This window comes from Misgurnus anguillicaudatus, chromosome 21 (genome assembly GCF_027580225.2).
Source record: "Misgurnus anguillicaudatus chromosome 21, ASM2758022v2, whole genome shotgun sequence".
In the NCBI taxonomy this organism is placed as follows: Eukaryota; Metazoa; Chordata; class Actinopteri; order Cypriniformes; family Cobitidae; genus Misgurnus; species Misgurnus anguillicaudatus.
In genome coordinates, this window is record NC_073357.2 from 5,802,324 (window position 1) to 5,825,932 (window position 23,609).

Sequence of the window (23,609 nt, forward strand, 5' to 3'; positions counted from 1 at the left end):
TCCCATAGGCCCAGCCACAATCTTTATGATATTCTGATTCATGGATATAGGTCAATTTTTTGCAGGTGAATATCATCTGATCATTTTGAAAATCTACTGTCCAGTAGGTTCTTCACAGTGAACCATTATTGTTTCCCAAAAGACCTCAATAACATAAACTATTATGGTATAAGGTAGAAGTGATAATTTCTTGTTTCAAAGGGTGGGGATTTTTGTTCCATTGGTTCCATTGTTTTACATTTTTTCTTTAACAATCTTTCTGCTGCCCGCCTATCATCTGCTGTCCTCTTCATATTAGGTGACAGAGAGAATCGTGACATTTCCTAATGTACGATATCAGAGAGCTAGTGTAAGGCCATCAAAAATATACCAACATTTTTCCAATCTCAACTTAATCCATCCTACAGAGAGACCGTCTAACTGAGAGTCTTATTACAGACAAAGCCTCGTGGATTCAGGTTGCCAAACCCGCAACAGCCCTTTGAGACTTTATTCCACTGCCTTTCATTCTGGTCCAGCATTCCATAACTCGCTTTAAAGCCGCGACGGTACAATCCGTATCTTTACAAGCTGTAAATATTCTGTCGATTTCTGTTCCATGCGAATTTCCTTGGCACAGCTGCGGTGGAGTAATTTCAAACAGAAGTTCCTTCAGACCTTCGCTCGCTGTAATTGCAAACATGAGTTGCAATTATATAAAAAGAAACACAGCCTGCTGCGTTAAAGGAAAAAACATAAACCAGAGCCTTTTTGCATCGTAAGCCGCCACAATGATCGCACGATTCAATTGCAATTGCACGCATCTGTACGAAAACATGTTTTCGCGTGTAAACATTTCTTTTTTTTCTGTTTGCGGTATTTCGAGCAAAGCTGTCATCTTCCATTCCATTAAAGAGGAGTCCTTTGAGAAGATTTGCTTTTTTATGGCTTTTCACAGTTTCACAATGGTTGTGCATACGGTACAGGGTGGTGGTGAGATTAATACATCGCTGCTGGACACCTAGTCAGTGGTCACATGAAAGTGTTTGTTTGAAATGACAGGCTGCTGTGCTTTCCTTTATTCTTTGCAAGCTGAACATTGGATAAATGGAGTAATCGAATAAAGACAAGCTTAATCTAATGCTTGCTTTGTTGTTCTTTCATTGGCTCTCCCTTCAAAACCTTTCTTTCATTTAATATAAGACTGTTCATTTGTTGGTGAATGACGTTTGCTTTTTTCTTTTCGTGTAAAAGCTGTTTTTTAGTTTTTTAATGCTCAGTTTTTAATCCCAAAACTGCCTATGTAGACACTTTTCCAAAATATACCTTCTAAGATCTAAGACACCTTCTTAGATGCCGGTGAAACACTAATGCATGAATATGCTGTTGTATTTGATCCCTTTTTTGTTGTATTTATGGTATTAATCACCTTAAGAGAGTTTTAACCCTTTCAACTCTCTGGACCCACCAGCGGGAATAGTTGTGGAGCACAACAGGGTTTCTTTTGTAAAACAATACTTTTTTTAAAAATGTACTCCAAATGATGTGGATAAATTCAGGCACGCCCAATTCTAATTATACTGCAGAGCAAAATTTTAACAAATCACCATTATAAATGGTTTAATAAACACATTTAAAGTAATTATTTAAAATAAAAGCAAGAAGGATTCACCACGAAGTTCGGCGTCAAACTCCCTTCAGTTACCCGATTTATAGCTGCATGGTTACACAAAGAAACATTCAAGACCTCACCTTATTTGGGCTTAAATTCATCATATCATATCTTTTGGTTTTCTCAATACTGTTATGCCCTTATTTGATATTAAACTAGGTGTACGTATATCTTATTAAAGAAAAGAATCTAACTCTTAAGATTTTGCAAAGCAATGTACATCCCCCATTCTGCAAAGCGCATCACCTTTTAACACGTACGTGTACCTGTGGTTTTAACAAGATCTATTTTTAAAGCTAATAATACATATGAACTAGGCTTTAACCCACCTCTAGGCTTTTCCACAGGATGTAAAGTTTTGACACCCAGCGCCAAAACTTCAAACTGTTATCCTCGACTTATCTTTGGTTAACATCATCAATTTTTTATTAATTCGTTCCTGTTGCCTAATAAGTCGAATCATCCGTCTTGCTTTACAGATGATGTCCTCTTGCTTGGCTTTTCCTTCTTCTGTTCCTTGTACAATCAGATCACTTATTTCAATTTTCATTTTTTGTGGTTGATTAAGAGAGTGCACTACCTTTATGCGTCCAATTTTTATCTGATGCAACAATGCATAAAGACGACAGCTCTACAATATAATGCAATGCAGTGAGCTCAGTGAAATATTTCTTCAAAGAAGAGCGAGAGAAATGCAAATTTTACATACACGTCAAAAAAGGAATGTCTTGCTTGGATATTTATACTGAAAAACAAGACAAAAATACAAAGGGTTCTTAAATTGAGATACATTTACTTGGTAAGCAAAGTGGCTTAAGATATTAAGTCTTGTTTACCTAATAAATTATGAAAATCAAAAGGTTCACTGCAAAAAAAGATTTTCAAGAAAAAAAATATCTTAGTATTTTTGTCTTGTTTTCAGTCAAAATATAAAAAAAATTCTTAAATTAAGATGCTTTTTCTTGATGAGCCAAACGACCCAAGAAAATAAGTCTAGTTTTTAGACCAAAAAAATCTGCCACTGGGGTAAGCAAAAACACCTTGAACATTTTTTCTTAAACACTAAATTCAAGAAAAAATGCTTAACCCATTGAAAGATTTTTTGCTTGTTTTATGCACAGAATCACTTAAATTTGATATTTTTGGTCTAAAAACTAGACTTATTTTCTTGCTCATCAAGAAAAAGCATCTTAATTTAAGAATTTTTAGATATTTTAACTGAAAACAAGACAAAAAAAACTAAGAATTTTTTTTCTTGAAATATATTTTTTGCAGTGCAGGTGAAAAATATCTGCCAATGGGGTAAGAAAAATAAACTTAAATTGAGTTTATTGAAATAAGTTGAAACTGGAAATAAGTTTATTTTTCTTACCCCACTGGCAGATATTTTACTTGTTTTTAAGCATAAAACCTTTCTGTAAACAAGTATTAAATCAAATATGTATCTCACTTTGAAAAGTCTTAGTATTTCTGTCTTGTTTTTTAGTATAAATACCTTAGTAAAACACATTTATTTTTGCACTGCAAAAAATTATTTTCAAGAAAAAAATTCTTAACATTTTTGTCTTGTTTTAAGTAAAAATATCTAAAAATTCTTAAATTAAGATGCTTTTTTCTTGATGGGCAAAACGACCCAAGAATATAAGTCTAGGTTTTGGACCAAAGATATCAAATTTAAGTGATTTTGTGCATAAAACAAGGAAAAACAATCTTGAAAATTTTTCTTAAACACTAAATTCAAGAAAAAATCTAGAAAAATGTGCTTACCCCATTGGCAGATTTTTTTGCTTGTTTTATGCACAAAATCGCTTAAATTTGATATTTTTTGGTCTAAAAACAAGACTTATTTTCTTAGGTTGTTTTGCTCCTCAAGAAAAGCATCTTAATTTAAGAATTTTTAGATATTTTTACTGAAAACAAGACAAAAATGCCAAGAATTTTTTTCTTGAAAATCATTTTTTGCAGTGTATATATACACATGTAAATGTTTCTTAAATACATACATGAATGTATGTGTGTGTGTGTGTATTTATATATACATAATAATTACACACAGAACACACTTGTATATTATGTTACAAATCACTTTTATTTTGTATGCGATTAATCATGATTAATTTTTGCCCGGCACTACTTTAATCCCCTTAAGAGAGTTTTAACCCTTTATACTCTCTGAACACGCCAGTGGGTCCAAAACAGCTTCATTAACATTTTTTTAAGAATAGTTGTGGAGAACAGTTTTTTGTAAAATAATACTTTTTTATCAATTTTCTTCAAATGATGTGGGTAAATTCAGGCATGCCCAATGCTAATTATAAATGCAGAGCAAAATTTTAACAAATCATCATTATAAATAGTTTCAGTTTAATAAACAAATTCAAAATAAAAGCAAAAAGGATTCACCACGATGTTTGGCCTCAAACTCCCTTCAGTTACCCAATTTATAGCTGATTGGTTACACAAAGAAACATTCAAGACCCCACCTTATTTGGATTAAAATTCATCATATCATATCTCATGGGTTTATCAATACCGTTATGCCCTTAATTGATATTAAGCTAGATGTACGTTTATCTTATAAAAGAAAATAGCAATGTACATCCCCCATTCTCCAAAGGGCAGCATCTTTTAACACGTACGTGTACCTGTGGTTTTAACACATTCTATTTTTAAAGCTAATAATCCATATGAACTAGGCTTTAACCCACCTAGGCTTTTCCACAGGATGTAAAGTTTTGACACCCAGCACTAAATCTTCAAACTGTTATCCTCAACTTATCTTTGGTTAACATCATCAATTTTTGATTAATTCGTTCCTGTTGCCTAATAAGTCGAATCATCCATCTTGCTTTACAGAGGATGTCCTCTTGCTTGGCTTTTCCTGCTTCTGTTCCTTGTACAATCAGATCACTTATTTCAATTTCCATTTTTTTGTGGTTGACTAGGAGAGTGCACTACATTTATGCATCCCATTTCATCTGATGCAACAATGCATAAAGACCACAGTTCTACAATAAAATACAATGCAGTGAGCTCTGTGAAAATTTTCTCCAAAGATGAGTGAGAGAAATGCAAATTGATATTTATACTGAAAAACAAGACAAAAATTCAAAGAGTTCTTAAATTAAAATACATTTACTTGGAAAGCAAAGTGGCCAAGGATATTAAGATTTGTTTACTTAATACATTATGAAAATAAAAAGGTTATTACTTAAAACAGGTGAAAAATATCTGCCAATGGGGTAAGAAAAATAAACTTAAATTGAGTTTATTGAAATTAGTTGAAACTGGAATTAAGTTTATTTTTCTTACCCCATTGGCAGATATTTGTACTTGTTTTTAAGCATAAAACATTTTCTGTAAACAGAAAATTAAATCAAATATGTATCTCACTTTTAAAAGTCTTAGGTATTTATACTAGAAAACAAGACAGAAATACTAAGTAAAACACATTGCACTGCAAAAAATTATTTAAGAAAAAGAAATCTTAGTATGTTTGTCTTGTTTTCAGTAAAAATATCTAAAAATTCTTAAATTTAGATGCTTTTTCCTGATAAGCAAAACAACTCAAGAAAATAAGTCTAGTTTTTAGACCAAAAATATCAAATTTAAGTGATTTTGTGCATAAAACAAGCAAAAAAATCTGCCAATGGGGTAAGCAAATATTTCTTGAATTTTTCTTAATTTAGTGTTTTGCTTACCCCATTTTATGCACAAAATAACTTAAATTTGATATTTATGGTCTAAAAACTAGACTTATTTTCTTGGGTCATTTTGCTCATCAAGAAAAAGCATCTTAATTTAAGAATTGTTTAATATTTTTAATAAAAACAAGACCAAAATACTAAATATTTGTTTTCTTGAAAATAATTTTTTGCAGTGTAAAATGAATGTAAAATTATGATTGTCTTTGTTGTATTGATTTCTTGTGTAAAAATCTTAAATTGAGATAAATTTACTTGATAAGCAAAATGACCTAAGATTTAAAGAAAGAAAATTTTAAATGATCTGCCAGTGGGGTTAGAAAAATAAACTAAGCTTATTGCATTAAAATAAAACTTGGATTAAGTTTCTTTTTTTCTTTCCCCACTGGCAGATATTTTAACTTGTTTAAAGCATAAACTCACTAGCATTGTTGTTGGGTTCGCCATTGATTTTATTGTTAGCATAAGTAATACCTCAGATAGCACAGTCAATGCATTTCAAAGTGGAGAGATGGAAATACTTACAGTATGACAGCAGCTGCTCTTCATCTGGAGATGTCATTTGTGAATTTATTTCAAGCATTTGGCTTTTTTACTAAACTTTTTACTACATTAAATGGAAAACAGGACCATTTCAATATGCAGTGACATGGAACCATCTGACCGCAGTTAGAGAAAAATCCAACAATATCTAAGGCTGAACTGCTGACTTTATTTTATCAGTTAGATAATAGCGAACCGTTGAAGGGTTATCACGGTACAGCTTTAGTCTAGACATCTGAAACATATGACGTTTATCTGTATTTGTTTGCTTCAAAGAGGTCATATCATGTCTTTTTTCCACTGCACAATGTTAATAATGTTTTTGCACCAGTCGGAATTTTATTTTATCGACTTTATTTCCTTTCAATTATACAGGTCATATTTTGCTGCCGTGCTTTTAAGACTTTTATGTAAACACTTTGCAGAAAATACAGCTTTGAGATACTGTATAGCAATTCCTTTATGAAAATTAACCATGTTTTTGTGGTAAAAGTGTAGTATCCACATTTTTTTTAGTGCATTGATTACTATCAGCAGGGTTTAACAACAGTAACCATGTTTTTTTTGTTTTAACTGTAGTAAAATCATGATTAATTTTCGCAAGGCTGCACTTTCATTCACAATCTATAGGTATTCGTTTTTAACAACCTCATCCTTCAATAAGAGCTTTTTCTTAAACCTTCATTACATTGTGACAGATGCAGAAAGCAACGGCTCTGAAATGTGCCGCACAAAAAGGTCAGACTGAAATCATTGCGGATCTTGTTAAAAGTACAATTTCTAACTTGGGTTCTTCAGAAAGACATGCAATCATCAGTTTTTAATGGGGAGGTTACTGTAAAAAAGCTTTCCTACCAGCACGCAATTACATTTGAAAGTCTTTGTGCTGCAGTTTGTCCTGATAAGATGCCTGGTCTACATCCATGGACCCCCGGTCACAATGAAGCACATCGAGTCACCATCGGTTATGGCCGCAAAGTCATCCTCACCTCCTCTGCCACTGTCCATTCCATCGAGATCCTCAACGGAGGTAGATTGTCCTAAAAAAAAACTTTCCAACATCTTGATTTCCGATGTGAAAATACACACTAAAAATCATTTTTCTTTTTATTCAGGGAAACTTGTGATAGCCGATACCAGCCGACCCATTTTGCTGCGAGCTAAGCACATCCTCATCGGGAACAAGGGCGAACTTCACATTGGCAGTGCAGATTGTCCTTACAAAGGCAACCTCACCATTTCTCTCTTTGGCAGGTAATAAGCAGGCTTTTTTCAACGCTCAAATGTACCTACTGTATCTCTCTGAAATCCTCATTGGTTGATGAATGCATAGTCGCAGCAAACCTTACAATTATCTTAACGTATATAATTTAATTTTCGTGAACCCATGTCTTTTACATTAAAACACCATAGTGCAAACTCGGTGTGCATGCACGAGTGGTCTTAAGCAGTTTTGTAACAAGTGTTGGCCATTTTGAATTTCATATATTTGAATGCTTCGTACGTCAAACAGGTCTGACGACACCGATGAGGTGCACAGTTATTTCGGTCGAAAGTACGTTGGCGTCGGAACAGGAGGAACATTGGAAATCCATGGAGAAAAGAAGCTGTCATGGACGCTTCTGAACAAAACGCTCCATTCTGGAGAAGGCAATGAGAAAAGTTACCACTTCGAGAAGAGCTGGGGCAACCGAGGCATCATCGTTCACGTCATTAACCGGAAGACTGGAGAGGTGCTGCATTCTGATAGGTCAGTGCTACGTGACTCATTTCTTGTACTTTGTCTGTTTGGTCTCCCAAGTTTTTCTCTTTGTAATGAATGGGATTTTATTTCATGATGGACTAGGGTTACTTTAGTACATCATTTAAAAACGAACTGATGGTTTGGAATTAGAGCAGCAATTACAAATCGACTGTCAAAACAAAGTCACTTCCAAGTTGGCAGCATTGCAGGTGTTTAAACCGTGTCTATTATTCATCACAGAAATCAGTGTCTGTTATTGAATCACTCTCTTCAAACAATCATTCATACTTTGAATTGCTGAGTATTCTGTTTGGCTTCAATAATGCTCCTTGACTGGGCCATGATTCATCTCTATGACCCACTTTTACGTTTATTTGTGTGCTTGTACAGGTTCGACACGTATAGGAGTAAGGATGAGAGCAGACGGTTGGCCAAGTATGTAGATGACGTTGAAACTGGACAGATCTTGGCCATGGTGGTTAATGATGAAGGATCCAACAACCTGGAGGATTTGGCAAAAAAAGCTGTTACCAAGCTGGGTAGCCGGCACTTCCATCGCCTCGGGTTCCGGTAAGATTATTATTTCAAGAATTGAAACACTGGCCAAAAGCTGACCTGCCAATCCATGACCAGTTTAGAAATTGCTTTGAAAGTGGTACTAACTAGACAAGGAATTTGGGAGAATCTTGACAATGGACATTTACACACCATACTAAACACACCAACCTAAACCTAGAATTTCCATTTGGGTTTGAACTGGTATAATATGTTTGGCTGGTGAGCTTCATGGAACAGAATGCTAAAGCTAGTTGACTTGCTGGACAGACTAGTTAAGAATTTGGAGGGAATATCAGTACAACATTTCTTGCTAAGGACCACGACCCAAAACACAACACATGGTGCTGAGTTGGACTTGAGCAACAATGCAATTCAATATCCATTAGCTTAACCATGTTCACATCAATGCCAGTCTGAGATTAGGACAATATATTTGGTTTGCCAAAAAATTTGGTCAAATTATATTTAGTGCCTAGTCAAATACAGGTCCGTTTGTGATGCTAACACTTCAACCAATAAAGTCGACATTTATTTGATGCACAATGAACGTATGATGCAATTGTGTCTCCTCTTAAACACCTGCTCAAAGGGCTCATTATAGTGATGCGGTCCACGTAGAACGGATGCATTACAATTTTGCAGACATGCACATCAGGCTACGGCATAGAACCCATGCACGACTATAAATCACACTTAAGGGTTTGGAAACAGCTGTTTTTGACACAAACCCCGTGCCTGTAGATTGACCTTTTTGCAGAGTTTACCACCTGAGCTTTAAGGGTTGTTACGCACCAGAGAAAGCTCAGATGAAGCGTGTAGTGAATAGGAATGTGTAAGATCTATTTTCAGAGTGCGGATAGACTTGGATCAGTTTGAAATCAAGCAGGATTGCGGTAAATTGGATTTCCAAAAGCACAAATGGACCCGCCTGCCTGAAATTCTTATTTGGGCATTTATCGCTCAACGATAAAGTCGAAAAGAGACCTGTCACTGACTCTCTTTTCATCTACTTATATACTAAAATGGGGTTATGGGCTGTATCCAGGGGTGGGTGAGTGAGTAAAGAAGTGACGTTTTACCAACTTTACATGAGCGCCAGAACAAAATAATTGCCATGGTTTGATCCTTGTGTACTAATTCTAACTCTAAATTGATTAAGAATTCACTTTTGGTTGCAGAAAGAGCTAATGAAGATATCTTCATATCACCCAAAATGGCACTTACGCCCTTCTGGGTCTATTAGCAAAAAGTTTTTTCCCAGACCACAGAAGGAAATGTCTGTCCCAGATGTTCCCAAGCATGCAGCGGAGATTTTGATTTTTTATGCCTGGCGTCAAAAGTTGTTATCTATTCTATGCCGATATTAAATCTAACCACTGGAACAACAACTTTATACTCCATCAGCCACGATATTGTCATAACCGAGAAATGTCCAAACTTTGCTTTTGGCAGCCAATCAAGCACATCCTTGACATACCTTGACAAAAAAAATTCACTTGAAATACCCAACTTGAAAATATATAAACAGGGTATTTGTGCCATACTGGTTTTGAGCATGCTATGATTTGGGACACAGTAATCTAACCTTACAAAGAATTTAGGATAGTATGCAAATGAGAAGGATGCGCTTGATTGGCTGCTTCAGGTGTGTTTGATTAAAACTGGAACAAAACTCTGTAGGAAGCTTTTCCAAAACACAAATTTTGACAGTGTCATGGCTTATGAAGTTAAAAGTTGTTGTTTAGATGAGTAAAGTCAGACTTCCAGTGGTTAGATTTAATATCGGCATAGCATAGATAACAACTTTTGACACCAAGCATAAAAATTTCAAAATTGCCGCTGCATGCTTGGGAACGTCTGGGAAAGACATTTCCTTCTGTGGTCTAGGAAAAAACGTTACGAAAGCTTATGAATGAAATGTTTCCACATAGTGACTTAACTTTCCCACATGCAAATCTAACCACATCAGCAATAAAAAACAGCTTAGACTTTTAAAGATAAGATATCATTATAGGCAATAACTTTTTATATAAACCTAGTGTGTGTTTGTGCCTACATATACACTTACTGCAATCCAGGCTCAGCAAACCAATTTACATATGTTTAATCGTGTCCTATTTGTTGAAGGTTGAGCGAGAGAGAGAGAGAGAGTAGATATGTTCACACCGCAGCAAATTAGATTTTTTTCCCTCACGTGACACCGATCCTCACACAATTTTTGGATGACAGTGCAAACAACCAAAACCACACTGAATATGACATTTTTCATGTTATTTTTATGTCAATTAACACAATACTTGTTGTACCTGTGTATGTAAGTATGCACTTTAATTCAGCATGCTTTTTAGTGTGTTACTGAGGTGACTTTATTTGTGTAAAACCCTGCATACTTCTGCAGTAGCTTATAGATATAAAGATTTTGGTTCCAAAACGCCATAAACGCTATTTAAATAAAAATAATCAGTAGTGAATTCGGTCAGTATTAAAAAGTGACTTCTTCATTTTATGCAAAATTTTATATCATCTTTTCTCCCTTTCTTCCAATCCATGACAAACTCCAGTCCTCCTTCTCTGCAGAATGCCATAAATCCGCTTAACCAATCACAGCGCACCATTCTACGCATTGTAAACAATAATGACGGCACTTTGAATACACACAGAATCCTAGTTTTCTCATCTACTTTGTACTTTGTGATCAACAAACAAACAACAACAAAATAGTGTTTAAATTTTGATGGTATTGATAAACCTGTGGTGGTTTTCTGTGGGAGGAAAAAAACATAAGCCACTCGAGCAACGGAAAAATTACGGAAATATTGGACACTAATGTGAACTAGGGCTGCAACTAATGATTATTTTCATAATCGGTTAATCGATCGATTATTTTCCGATTAATCAGTCGATTATTTTCCGATTAATCGGATAAAAACATAAATATTTACTCAATTACATTTTTTTTACATTTTAATAAGGCACTAAATTAGGGTATTCACAGCATCAAGAAACACATTGACCACAGGGGATCTTATGAAAAACTTTCCATTATTTTACTTAAAGTCAATGTAAATCGAGCAGAACCAAAACATTTTATATCTGATTTCTGTCAAAAAAAAGTTCAGCGACAACGTCCCAACGATGACAGCAGCAATGACAGTGTTCTTAATATGACAAAGTAAGTGTTTTGATTAATGCCATTAATTTTTTTTTAATCAGTGTATACCACTAGTCAACTAAATAAATATAACATGGCAAAGATGAATGCACATTTATACATTGATTCAATAGATTTATAGCATTTTGAAAAAAAAGTTTATTTTATTTTGCGGAATAAATAATCCATTTTTTAATTTTTAATTTTATTATAACCTGAAGATGCTATGTGAAAGTTTGTAACAGAAAATAGTGGTTTTCATCTTGTCACTTTTTTGATATAGAAAACACGTTTTACCGAAATTTGGAAAAAAGCGATTGCCAAATGTATAAATGTAAATTAATTATTGTATGTACAGCACCGTGTGTGGGTCACCTGTTTAGATGCAGGTGTTTTAGGGCTGCAACAACTAATCAATAAAATTGATAAAAACTTTTCAAAGTACATTTATACACGTGAATACCCTAATTTAGTGCCTTATTAAAATGTAAAAAAAACTGTAATTTAGTAAATATTTGTTTTTATCCGATTAATCGGAAAATAATCGCCCGATTAATCGATTATGAAAATAATCGCTAGTTGCAGCCCTAGTTCACATTAGTGTCCAATATGGGTCACATTACAAACAATGAACAACCTCTCCAAAATACCTAATTTGAGCAGAAAATCACAATGGGACACTTTAGCTTGCAGTGGGTACTGAAAAGTATTTTATTCCTCTAAATATTTACGTCATGGCTGTCATATGCGGCAGATGGATAGGAATAGAAGCACCCTGTCAGTCCGTTTTGAAGAAAATTGTCCTGATGACGATGTCAGTCAGTCAGTTTCTTTCAGAAGGAAGCAAGGGCTGATGGAAAACTCGGCCATTGTAATTATCCAGACCTCCTAGAGAACCTCAAGCCGCCAATCACAGCTTCAGTCAACATCATTTACAGCAGTGAAAGTAGACCGTTTGTCTCAGCGAGACATCTTGTTCCTCCTTTTTTCTCACGCTTATTCCCCGTTTTTCACTTTACGCATATCATCACATTGGGGCTTGTTGTTCCCTCAAAAATTGGATCAGGAAATTATTGACGGTATGGTCATGAGTCAGGTCATCTGGAATAGCGAATAATTTCACTGTAATAGTGTAATTGCATTATATTTGTTAAATGCATAAACTGATCAAATTGAATGTGTGTTTGGGTGTTTGCAGCCACCCCTGGAGTTTTATTGCAGTAAAGGGGGACACGTCATCATCGGTCGAGGATCACGCCATATATCAGGGTGAGTCTCATCTGTTCACTTATTCCCTCAGCAGTGGAAAACAAACACTGTAGAAGTGAAATATCATGAATGTATGTGTGTTTGTGTGTTTAGGAACCAAGGCTTCGTCTGAAGCGAAGAGCTATCGAGTGTTTCAGATGGGTTATGGGGAACATTTCACCATCACCACCACCAGTCAGTGGGTGCAAGGTACAAACACACACATACAGCAGGTGTTAAACGTTTAAATTTAGTCCATATGGTGTGTTAAAAAGAAGGTTTAACAAACCAAGCATAATGCTACCGGATTATAGTGATTGTATTAAATTGGCTGGGTTTTATTTTCTAATATCCCTTGAATGGAGAGAAATGCAATCTGGAGTAGGCATCCAAGGTTATCTTTAGTCCAAAATGACAACTTTACCAGGACTCATCTATGACTCGAGGGAAAACACATTGCATACATTGTAATAAACTTTAAAGGGTTTAATGAATCATGTCATTGTCTTCAACCTTGGAAGTCATTGTAGGTGATTTGCTGCTTTTGTATTTTTGTAGACCTTCTGTTGTGCTTTATATATACATGAGGGATTTTGGACCCAATGTCTTTGTGACACTGTGACCACACAGAAACCAGCAACATTTTGTCTTTTCACATCATGGCTGGTTAGGTGAAAAATTTAGCTGGCTTAAATATAAAGGTTTCTATTAGCATGGATCTTCAACCGGGGGCCGCCAACTAATGTTTAACTCATTCCACGACAGCCTTTTTTTGAAAAGTTGCCCGCCAGCATTTTTGTGATTTTCACACAATGCCTTGCAGGCATTTTCTTTTAAGAATTTATAAACATTTAATATGTCAAATGAAAAAACAGACCCTCTGCTTTCAAACAAAAAAACTGTTTCACCTGAGGGGCAACCTTCCGATCTCTTTGATGAAGCCAATACAGAAGTGATTTAAACTGCAATCCATCGACGGGCCACTAGAGACAGGCTTCATAAGGGAGTCAATTCCCATAGACCTCCATGTTAAAATGGCCAACTTTACAGTAGAAAATAATATGTTTACAGCCTGGTACAAAAAGGGTTTTTGATCTGTATAGCTAATTTTGCCCTTCATGACAACTGTGAGGGGGGTGAATTTTTTTGTAACTTTAAATGATATTAAGCCTTAAAGTTTTGCATAATTAAAGGCGTGGCCACTTGAGTGATGGTTGAACAGCCACTGCCATCACTAGAGTTGAGCTAGGCGGGCGTGGTTTCAGCAACCAGTCACCGCAGCTTCATCCATGTCCCGCCTCTTTACCCATTTTCGGATATCCGCGAGTGATTCGCGATCATGCGTGGCCAAGATGCCGATGGCAGGCACCGCCTACTTTAAGCTTCAACAACGATCTTCAGAAACCTATGGGTGACGTCATGGACACTATGTCCATCTTTTTTTACAGTCTATGGTTTAATCCTATCTTCATTTTTTTCTCTGTTTATAAACTCTTAAATATGTTTTTTTTTTTTTCAAAAAAATTTTTTTTATTGCATTTTTGTGAAGGAATTTTGTTAAAGATCAGATTCTGAACGATCATCAAAACATACACAGAGTTTAAAATGAATAAAATTGCTTCAGTTTTTTTATAAATTTTATACATTTCCATCGAGTGGATAATCATGGTATTACAGATTACCATAAAAACTTATCAGAAACATGTTTTTTCATGAAAATTGTTTTCTCTGATTAATGATGATAACTCATTAATGATGGGGAAAGATTTAATGTACAAAACGTTACAACCAACGTTACCTTTAACTCTTTCCCCGCCATTGACAAGTTATCTTGTCAATCCGCAATACCGCTATTATCCACAAGGTGTGACTTATAAAATCCGGAAGTATCGCCCTAGGGCAAACAGCTGTATGTGTGTGTCAGTTTTGAGGATCGCTCTGAATGTGATCTCTATCAAAAGTCCTTTACAAAAATGGGATTATCTCAGCTTTTTGCTCAAAATTTGGTGTTTTTGAAGAAACCTACCCATATTTTATAGCTGATAATAAATAGAGAACTGATGAAGGTAGGATTAAACTTTTTTTTGTTTGAAAGCAGAGGGTCTGTTCTTTCATTGGTTATATTATATGTTTATATATATTTAAAGAAGAGCATTTTCTGGGAGACATTAAACGTTTGTGAAAATCATGATGGTGGGAAAGAGTTAAGTTGCGTGCCGGTGCGTATGCTTTTTGAAAGCCTATGCAGTGCAATTTTAGCGTGCGGACAAAAACTAAATATCTGAAAACTCGACCCGCGCCCACTCAGGAAGCAGCAGTAGTGGCAGAAAAAACAGGTAAATCATCTAGGCACTTACACATTAAAAACTGTGAACTATCACTCGCATTTAAAATCAATGAAACGCACGCCGTGGTACTGATGGTGCAAGATTTATAGTCGGATTGAAATCCAGACTAATAGCGCTTGTCAAACAAGTTGCCCCAAAGATGCTGCAGTCTTATTGCATGATGTTCTCCAGCAGAAAATAAACCTGCGTAACTCAAACTCGTGACGTTAATGATCCACGACCACCTAAAAGGCAAAGGACCTCAGAATTATAAAGAAACTGTGTTTTTCAACCGCAGCAACACAGCGAAGCAAAAAGAAAAAAGCACTCCACTTAATAAAATTACCTGCTTTTATAACATCATTTATTACTGTACGTCTCTTCTGCACAACCTCTTTGTGCCATTCACCATGATCAGGTTCAGGTAAATTTGTAATTGTCCATCGCACAGTAAAATAAAAATGCACTGCAGAAAATGATTTTCAAGAAAAAATTCTTAGTATTTTTGTCTTGTTTCCAGTAAAAATATCTAAAAATCTGCCAATTCGGTAAGCAAAAAAATCTTGAACGTTTTTCTTAACCACTAAATTCAAGAAAAAATTGCTTACACCATTAGCAGATGCAGTTTTTTTTTTTTTTTTTGCTTGTTTTATGCACAAAATCACTTAAATTTCATATTTTTGGTCTAAATACTAGACTTATTTTCTTGGGTCGTTTTGGTTATCAAGAAAAAGTATCTTAATTTAAGAATTTTTAGATATTTTTACTGAAAACAAGACAAAAATACTAAGAATTTTTTTTCTTGAAAATCATTTTTTGCAGTGTTAACATAGTATGGCTGTTTGACAATATGGTTTGTGAACAGTTAGTTCCAGTCCTTGATTCTGATTGGTCAATAGTTGTGCTTTACTCCACTTTGCATTGTGCCTTATACGATAAAACAGCCTCTCTTAGCTTACTGCTCACATAAATATCTCTGTTTTACCCCGAAAAACATAGAAGACCCCTACTATTAGGTCTTAATTTGTTCTCTTAATAAAGACACAAAAGGATGATGTAATGTAATTCACCCCATATTATGAGAATGCAGTTGATCATGTTTCACACAATATCTTAGCTGTATAACAACTGTGGGATCAGGACAAGTCTTAATTTAGGATTTAAAATAGAAAAGTGCTATATTTCATCTTCACCTTTCATTTCTTCGCTGATGTCTTTGAGAATCTTTCTCTACATCCTGGAATCCCCAGCGAAGTTAGCTAATATCTGCATAGTGTCTATCTGTCCGGCCTCGTGTACCTAACAGCTTAATTACTTACACCTGTATATCCTCAAACAGCACCTCATCTCATGATGTAAAATAACATGCCCATTCAGGAGGCACCATCTGTTTATTCATGACTGAAGTTATAATTTCGTGCAAAATCTTATTATGGGCTAAGAATAAACTCATTTAGCGGTGTAATTAAAGTCTTGCTGTATTATTGCCAGCCGCAGATGCTAAAAGATACAGAAATTTGTTATGGAATCAAGTTTTTAAATAGCATGATTTTTTACGGGGCTGAACTAATAACCCATTTTTATGTGTTTAGATGATGATTTTATCAAAAAAAAAAAAAAAATTGTCGCCCATATCATTCGATGAGGTCGATTTTTTTTATTTATTTTATTTATATAGCGCTTTTCACACTTGGTAATTGTTTCAAAGCAGCTTTACATTAATAGAAGCAGAGGAAAACACAGAAAATCGACAGACAACATAAGTAGCAAAATACAGCGGCTTTAAATAAACTTTACAAGCGAGCGTATTAATAATGTAGCCTATAGAAGAGGGCGAGACAGGGAGAGAGAAATAAAATCCTATTAGTGTAGGGGCCGTTCGCATGTAATGCAAGTGTCACACAGTGTTGTGGTTTAATATCTGCTCGGTTCCAGACAGGCTAGCTATTGCGGCATTAGTATATTACACAGACGAGTTATGTGAATGCTTTGTTCCGTACATGCTAACTGTTGCGAGATAAGTACATTTACTAGACAAATTATGTGAATGCTTTGTTAAAGAGAAAAGTCTTAAGTTTAGATTTAAAGTGATCGAGGTAAGAGGCACTCCTACTTCTGGTTGTCCTCGTAATAATCATAAACAAATTAGTACACTGTTAAAAATGATTTTCAAGCAAAAAAATTCTTAGTATTTTTGTCTTGTTTTCAGTAAAAATATCAAAACATTCTAAAATTAAGATGCTTTTTCTTGATGAGCAAAATGACCCAAGAAAATAAGTCTAGTTTTTAGACCAAAAATATAAAATGTAAGTGATTTTGTGCATAAAACAAGCAAACAAATCTGCCAATGGGGTAAGCAAAAAAATCTTGAACATTTTTCTTAAACACTAAATTCAAGAAAAAATTGCTTACCATTGGCAGATTTTATTATTTATTATTAGGGCCGGGACTCAATAAAAAAAATTAATCTAATTAATTAGAGGCTTTGTAAATAATTAATCGAAATTAATCACATTTTAATCACATATAAATATTTGACCTGAGAACATTGAGAAATTATTTTTTCACATGGATTTTTAGTATACCATGAATAATGAGTGAATACATAAGCTTAAGCAACAAAATATTGTTTATTTTTGTTCAACCAAGTCGTTGTACTCGGAGTCGGGCTAAAATCCACGCTAGCTGCTATATGTTTTGCATTGAGATGATACTTGAGGCTCGATGTGCTGCGGTGATATGTGAATTCCTTGTTGCATAGCTTACACACAACCAACCTCTTATCGACGCTTCCATCCGTTCGTTTTTTATTAAAAAAATGTCCCATCCACGGGGCCAACCGAAGGGATCTCATCAGCTTCTTCGTTCATGTTCACTGTGGTTTTTTGTTGTCTGAAGTCATGAACGCTAGGTGGTGCTCCAGTATAATCAGTCCGCAGGAACTCATCCAATGAGAAATGTTCCGCGGTGCAAAAATAGGTGTGATTAAAATGTGTTAAAAATGTTTAACGCGTTATTTTTTGTGTAATTAATTAATCTTAATTAACGCGTTAAAGTCCCGGCCCTATTTATTATTAATAATAAAAAATAATAATAATTTAGCTTGTAATAATAATAATAATTTAACAAATTCGCTTAAATTGTATATTTTTTGTCTAAAAACTAGACTTATTTTTCTAGGTCATTTTGCTCATCAAGAAACTTTTTTAAATATTTTTTTACTGAAAACAAGATAAAAAGTATGAAAGTCATTTTTTTACAGTGAGAAGCGTGATTTCCGTCTTAACAGAGTCCTCAGGGTATTATTTCCAAACTTGCTTCTTTACACCTTCCTCTTATTGTCATCTATTCATTACGTCTTTGGTAAGACGTTTCGGGCGTGTATAATTAACTTGATAACCTGCGCGAGGACGTGGATGTACTGAAGAGCTATTTATTTACATAATTTAAATTACTGTTAGTTTAAATGTACTTACATTAAACAACTATACATCATTAAAAAGTTTTTTGATTTAAGATTTAGTTTCTGACCTTTATTTTAATCTGAGAATCCTAGTAACAGTAATTTCTTCATTTTTGTCAGGCGTTATGAAAATGAAAAACGGTACATACCTTTAATTTGAAATATAACCCTCAGCCGCACTCATTGATAAAAATACTCCTCCGTGATCGTCATGAAAGCACTCGATAAAACAACATCTATCGGGGCTTTTAATTCAAAGTATGCATATTTGGAGAAATATTACTTAAATTTTATATGTTTACTTCAAATTCCTGCAGTGGGGGTAATATTTCACCCATTTTTATTTCAAAATATGGCGATATGAGCAAGTTTGAGTCTGCAGTCATTCGCACTCAGTTTGTTTCATTCATACGTGAAGCCGGAGGGCGCTAAAGTCTGAAAGTGTCAATATGAAACTTTTATAAAAAGAATAAGACGTCAGAGCTCAGCAGCAGCTGTCAGTCAGACGTGAACTTGAACAGTGACCTGCAACGAGCGATCGCTGTTTTTATAATAACATGCAAATAAAGATGTTTTGATGTTTTAAAACCATGGAGACAATAAACACGATTAAGATTATATATGGTTTGTCTGTATTTTTAACGCTATGTCTGTTATTTTCATAACAGTACTGTATATTATAATGCTATGCTAAGCTAACAGCATAAATAACATAAAATTGTTTATTTTCGGTCTTATTTTATGATCCAAAGCCACATCAGATCACGCATGATTGTTTAAGCACTCGACTTTTGATGTTATAATGTGAGTTTTATTATAAATGCTTTTATTTGTAGTGTTTTGATGGTATGCTAAGCTAACGTACTAGCTGTTCTATAAACATCTGCTGTCTGGAGATATGAGATATGTGTTTCTAGGAATAATTTTGACTGGTAAAGCTTCTTTAAGGTAAGTTTCTTTTTGTAAGAAAGGACTTTAATAAAAAGAAAGTGAATTGAGACAAAAGGAGGAAATAAAACACTAAATAGAAATTATGAGCAATTATTATATTGTTTATAATAATAAAATAAACATTTAGACAGCCATATCCCGGATTAAAAGTTGTTAATGACTCATCCGGATGCTTATTTAATGAGTCTGTTTAAAACACGGAGCAATAGGACAATAAACTGAAAGGATGTTGTGAGATATAAATAAACAAACATTAGCTTAGCATTTTTGCTGTTTTCTCTAAATAAATTTACATGACATGGGTCTAAAAAAAACATTTCATAAAATACAGAGTTTTAGAGGTATCATCTTCAGATTTAAAACAGAACATGGTCAGACCTGTGGCTTTAACTGCAGAGCATTTCTAGATTGCTCCAAGGCCAATTTCATTGAGATTTTCATAACAATATTTCATACATGTTTGGTGGAGTTTATAAAAAAGAATAATTTAAGCTCTCTATAACAACTTTTTTCATTATGAAAGTAACTAATGTTCACCTCTTAATAAACTTCCAAGTGTCTGCTTTCAAATGAGACCAAACTTATGCTTTTAGTGCAAAGACTTTATAAACTGTATCTATTTTAGTTTAACTATGACAGTTTTTGTGGGGGGGTTCGGAAAATGGAATGAGGGCTAACAGGTTAAACCTTTAAAATCTGACATCCCTGCACTCCGATATGACGCATATTACAGCTTCATTTCCCACCTGTTTATACACACTCCGCTGTCGCACCGAAGGGCTCTGTTTATTTTTATTTTTTCATTTTCAAGTATCTCCCAAGCTTTGAGGATTCGGCCTTGATCGTAAACAACGAGTTAAGGAGAAAGTCTGCGTAGTTCGCATGGGTGTTGTTGTATTGTCTTTGATTCGATGCAGTGCAACAAAAGTAGACCGAATTCCCTATAGGTTTAGCACACCGCGGCGAAGAGGGGGGTGAAGTGCAATTATCTCTGCATAAATAGGTTTTGACAGGCAGAATTGCAAAACAGGGAGATTAAAGATGTAAATGAGACTAATATCTACACGGAGCCTGTCTGCTGGGCAATACAGGAGAGATGGCAGCATTCCCTCGTGCTTTAATCGGTGCGCGTTTGTGTGTTTCAGAGGCGGAATGGACCGAGTGGTTCGACCGTGATGATGAGAGGGGGTCAGGTGACTGGGAAAAACTGTCCGAACTTCACAAAGCTTTTCCGGAGCGTCTCTGCAGTAATCCCTTGGATATTGAGGTGAATATTTTTGCATACTTACTTGCACACACTCTCAGTACCAACGACACAGACAAATAACACAATATTAAAGTCACATATGCAGGAATGAAGCAAAACAGGAATCCATACATTTACAGTTAGGTTCTTTGCATTTATGCATTCAGGTAGATGCTTTTATTCAAAGTGACTTATAGTGTATTCGTGCTATACATTTTTTATTAGTATATGTGTTCCCGGGGATTTCTATTAATCTTTGCATCAATAACACAGTGCTCTACCAGCTAAGCCAGGAACACTACTGAGCTACCACAACATTGTATTATTGTATATGAAGAGTTCAGATGCAAAAGCTGCTAAATGGCACCATCGTCAAAAAATGATATAATGATTGTAACCGAATGCATTTGACACATCCCATGCATTCATCAAATACTTTGGCGTCAAATCCGTATAGTCACGTTTTTTTAGCGCATGCTATTCTGATGTTGAAATTTGTGCAAAGCGCACTGTACGCAGACCCTCGCGTATGCGTAAAAACATGACTATACTTCTAGCTTAATGGTATTTTTTCCTTGTAACACTTAAACTATATAAAATATGTTCTGAATAATTAACGGCAGAATTGTAAACTATACGCGCAGCGCTAGAATTTTGTAACTGTGCGTACTTTGTAGGTGTAGGTCATGCATGCACGTACAGGAGAATGTAGTATGTAGGCACTGCATGTTGTCAAAATGTACTTGCGTTGAACATCTAAACGTAAAAAACTGACTATACTCCAGGCTTTACTCCAAGTAGCAATTACACAGTGTTTTTTATAGTACAATGCTTTATAGTTTGCATGCTGGAAACCCAATCACTGACATGATTATGGGCATCATCTAAATTGAATAATTTTTTTAGGCAACTAAAATTTTTAAAGTACAGTTGAAACAGTGTATTACTACGGAGCACCCAAGGGGACATGGAGCAAAAATTAAATAAAGTTTATTTTCGTGTGCACACGTGAAACTATCACGTTTAGTTGCATGTTCGCATGTGAAACTATCGCATGTGCACGTGAAACTTTTGCGTGCGCAAGTGAAACTTTCGTGTGCGCACGTGAAAATATCTCGTGCACACTTGAAAGCGAAAGTTTTACGTGCGCAAGCGAAACAAAACTTTTTTTAAAAATTCTGCACATGAAGGTTTCGCGTGAGCACATGAATGTTTCACGTGAGCTCGAAACTAAACTTTAGATTTTTTTTTCTCCATGTCACCTTAGGGGTTTGGTATATTACTAATAAGTACATGGCATAAAAATGTATTTGATTGCAGTATTGGCCTAATAAAGGTACCCCTTAATAAGTTTTGAACATCATATCGACACATTGCAACTGAACATGTTCACTCTTTTATAAATGTATTTAAAAAAACACCCATTTTTGCCCCCAGGCTGAAACTGTTGATGGTACCCCTGCCAACATAACTGGAGAAATCTTCTCCAAGTTTGACAGAAACTACGGCTTCGTATGTCTCAACAAAGACCAGGTGGACGGGATTTGCCACAACTACCGTGTGCGGTTCCTGTGCGGCAAGCTCGGTATGTTTGAATCAACCTGATCGGCTTATGGAGGAATCTGAAAATCATTTTCCATGATAGCGATGCACACTATTGGGGGGGGGGACAATATGCAGTAACTTAATGCAGTATACAATACGGTAATGCTTGTTTGTAAAATGTATTTAAATTATAATAAAAGATATTTAAAACGCTGAAAAATATACAATCAACATAGGACAAGTATGCATTATGTTATTTGCATTCTTTAATATAAACTTTAATATAGTTTATAAATGTAATAAAAAATATAGTCAAAGTGATTAAGATATTGCATAACATTGCTACAGTATATGCATATTGCGGTATGCACATTTACAATTCTCAATATATCTTGCAACCCAATTTCTTGATAAATAATGGTTACATTTAAAAATATCTATTATCATTTAATCACCCTTATAGTTTTAAACCTATAGATTTAAAATGTGCAGAATGCTATTTCTTATCTTTGCCATAAAGTTAAAAGCTAATGCTAGTAAGGACAAAAAGTACAGTTCATGACTTTTTTTTTTGAAGAACACACCATCTCATCCTTCACTATAGTTTTCAAATCTCATTTATGATTTCTCATATCAGGTATGACAACAGTGATGCTAAATGTCACTGGTTGTGAATGATGACTTAAGTTCTTTCAAATTCAATTTGTATGGTAAAGAGCAGCGTGTCGTGCTGCTTTTGTTTTTTACGGTGATTAATCAAAGCGTTTTCTTTCCTGGATTTACTGCTCATTTAAGATTAAAAAACTCCTGTGTGCTCGTGGGACGCGGTCGCATTTCATTAACTCTATGTGACAACAAACATTTAAGGAATTTTCAGTTTATGCAAGAAGTTCATAACATTACAGCCCAAAGATCCCAGTTTATAAATTCTAATACCAGACGGATTAAAAGCCACACCATCGTCAAAGTATTTAATTCTGTAAGTTTTAAATCAAAATTGACCATATTTACAGTGCACACATTTTCTGTATTTTTTATTATCTTAAAAAAATATTTTATTTATTTATTTTATTATTTAAAAAAGTTAATTATTTTTATTTAATTAATTATCTTTTATTAAAATTGATTATATATGGCACTCATACATAAAATAAATTAATAATTTTTGTAAAAAAAACTTTTTTGGCTGACATTTTTTTCACATCCCTGTTAATTTTTCAACACCTTCCCTCTAAATCATGGGTCTTCAACAGGGGGTCCGGGACCCATTGGGAGTCCGTGGTGGTATTACTCGGGGTCCTTCAAAAAAATTTAAATAAATTATTATTTGAATGAAATTAGGCATCCAACAAAAATGCATTAAAAAGTCTAATAATAGAAATGATATAAAACTTAATTAAAATGGGGTAATCTTCATTTTAAAGGTGCAGTGTGTAAATTTTAGTGGCATCTAGTGGTGAGGTTGCATATGGCAACCA

The 23,609-nt window shown here is 34.6% G+C and overlaps 1 protein-coding gene across 1 annotated transcript in view; it reads left to right on the forward strand.

Moving 5' to 3' along the window:
* LOC129423486 (cell migration-inducing and hyaluronan-binding protein) overlaps nucleotides 1-23,609 on the forward strand; it is a 193,582-nt gene that overhangs the window by 78,653 nt on the left and 91,320 nt on the right. Inside the window, exons 3-10 of the mRNA XM_055179820.2 lie at nucleotides 6,791-6,928; nucleotides 7,014-7,152; nucleotides 7,412-7,648; nucleotides 8,033-8,212; nucleotides 12,550-12,620; nucleotides 12,714-12,809; nucleotides 20,486-20,607; nucleotides 22,024-22,171. Of these exons, the coding sequence (XP_055035795.2) occupies nucleotides 6,791-6,928; nucleotides 7,014-7,152; nucleotides 7,412-7,648; nucleotides 8,033-8,212; nucleotides 12,550-12,620; nucleotides 12,714-12,809; nucleotides 20,486-20,607; nucleotides 22,024-22,171 (1,131 nt within the window). The remainder of the gene's footprint in view (nucleotides 1-6,790; nucleotides 6,929-7,013; nucleotides 7,153-7,411; nucleotides 7,649-8,032; nucleotides 8,213-12,549; nucleotides 12,621-12,713; nucleotides 12,810-20,485; nucleotides 20,608-22,023; nucleotides 22,172-23,609) is intronic.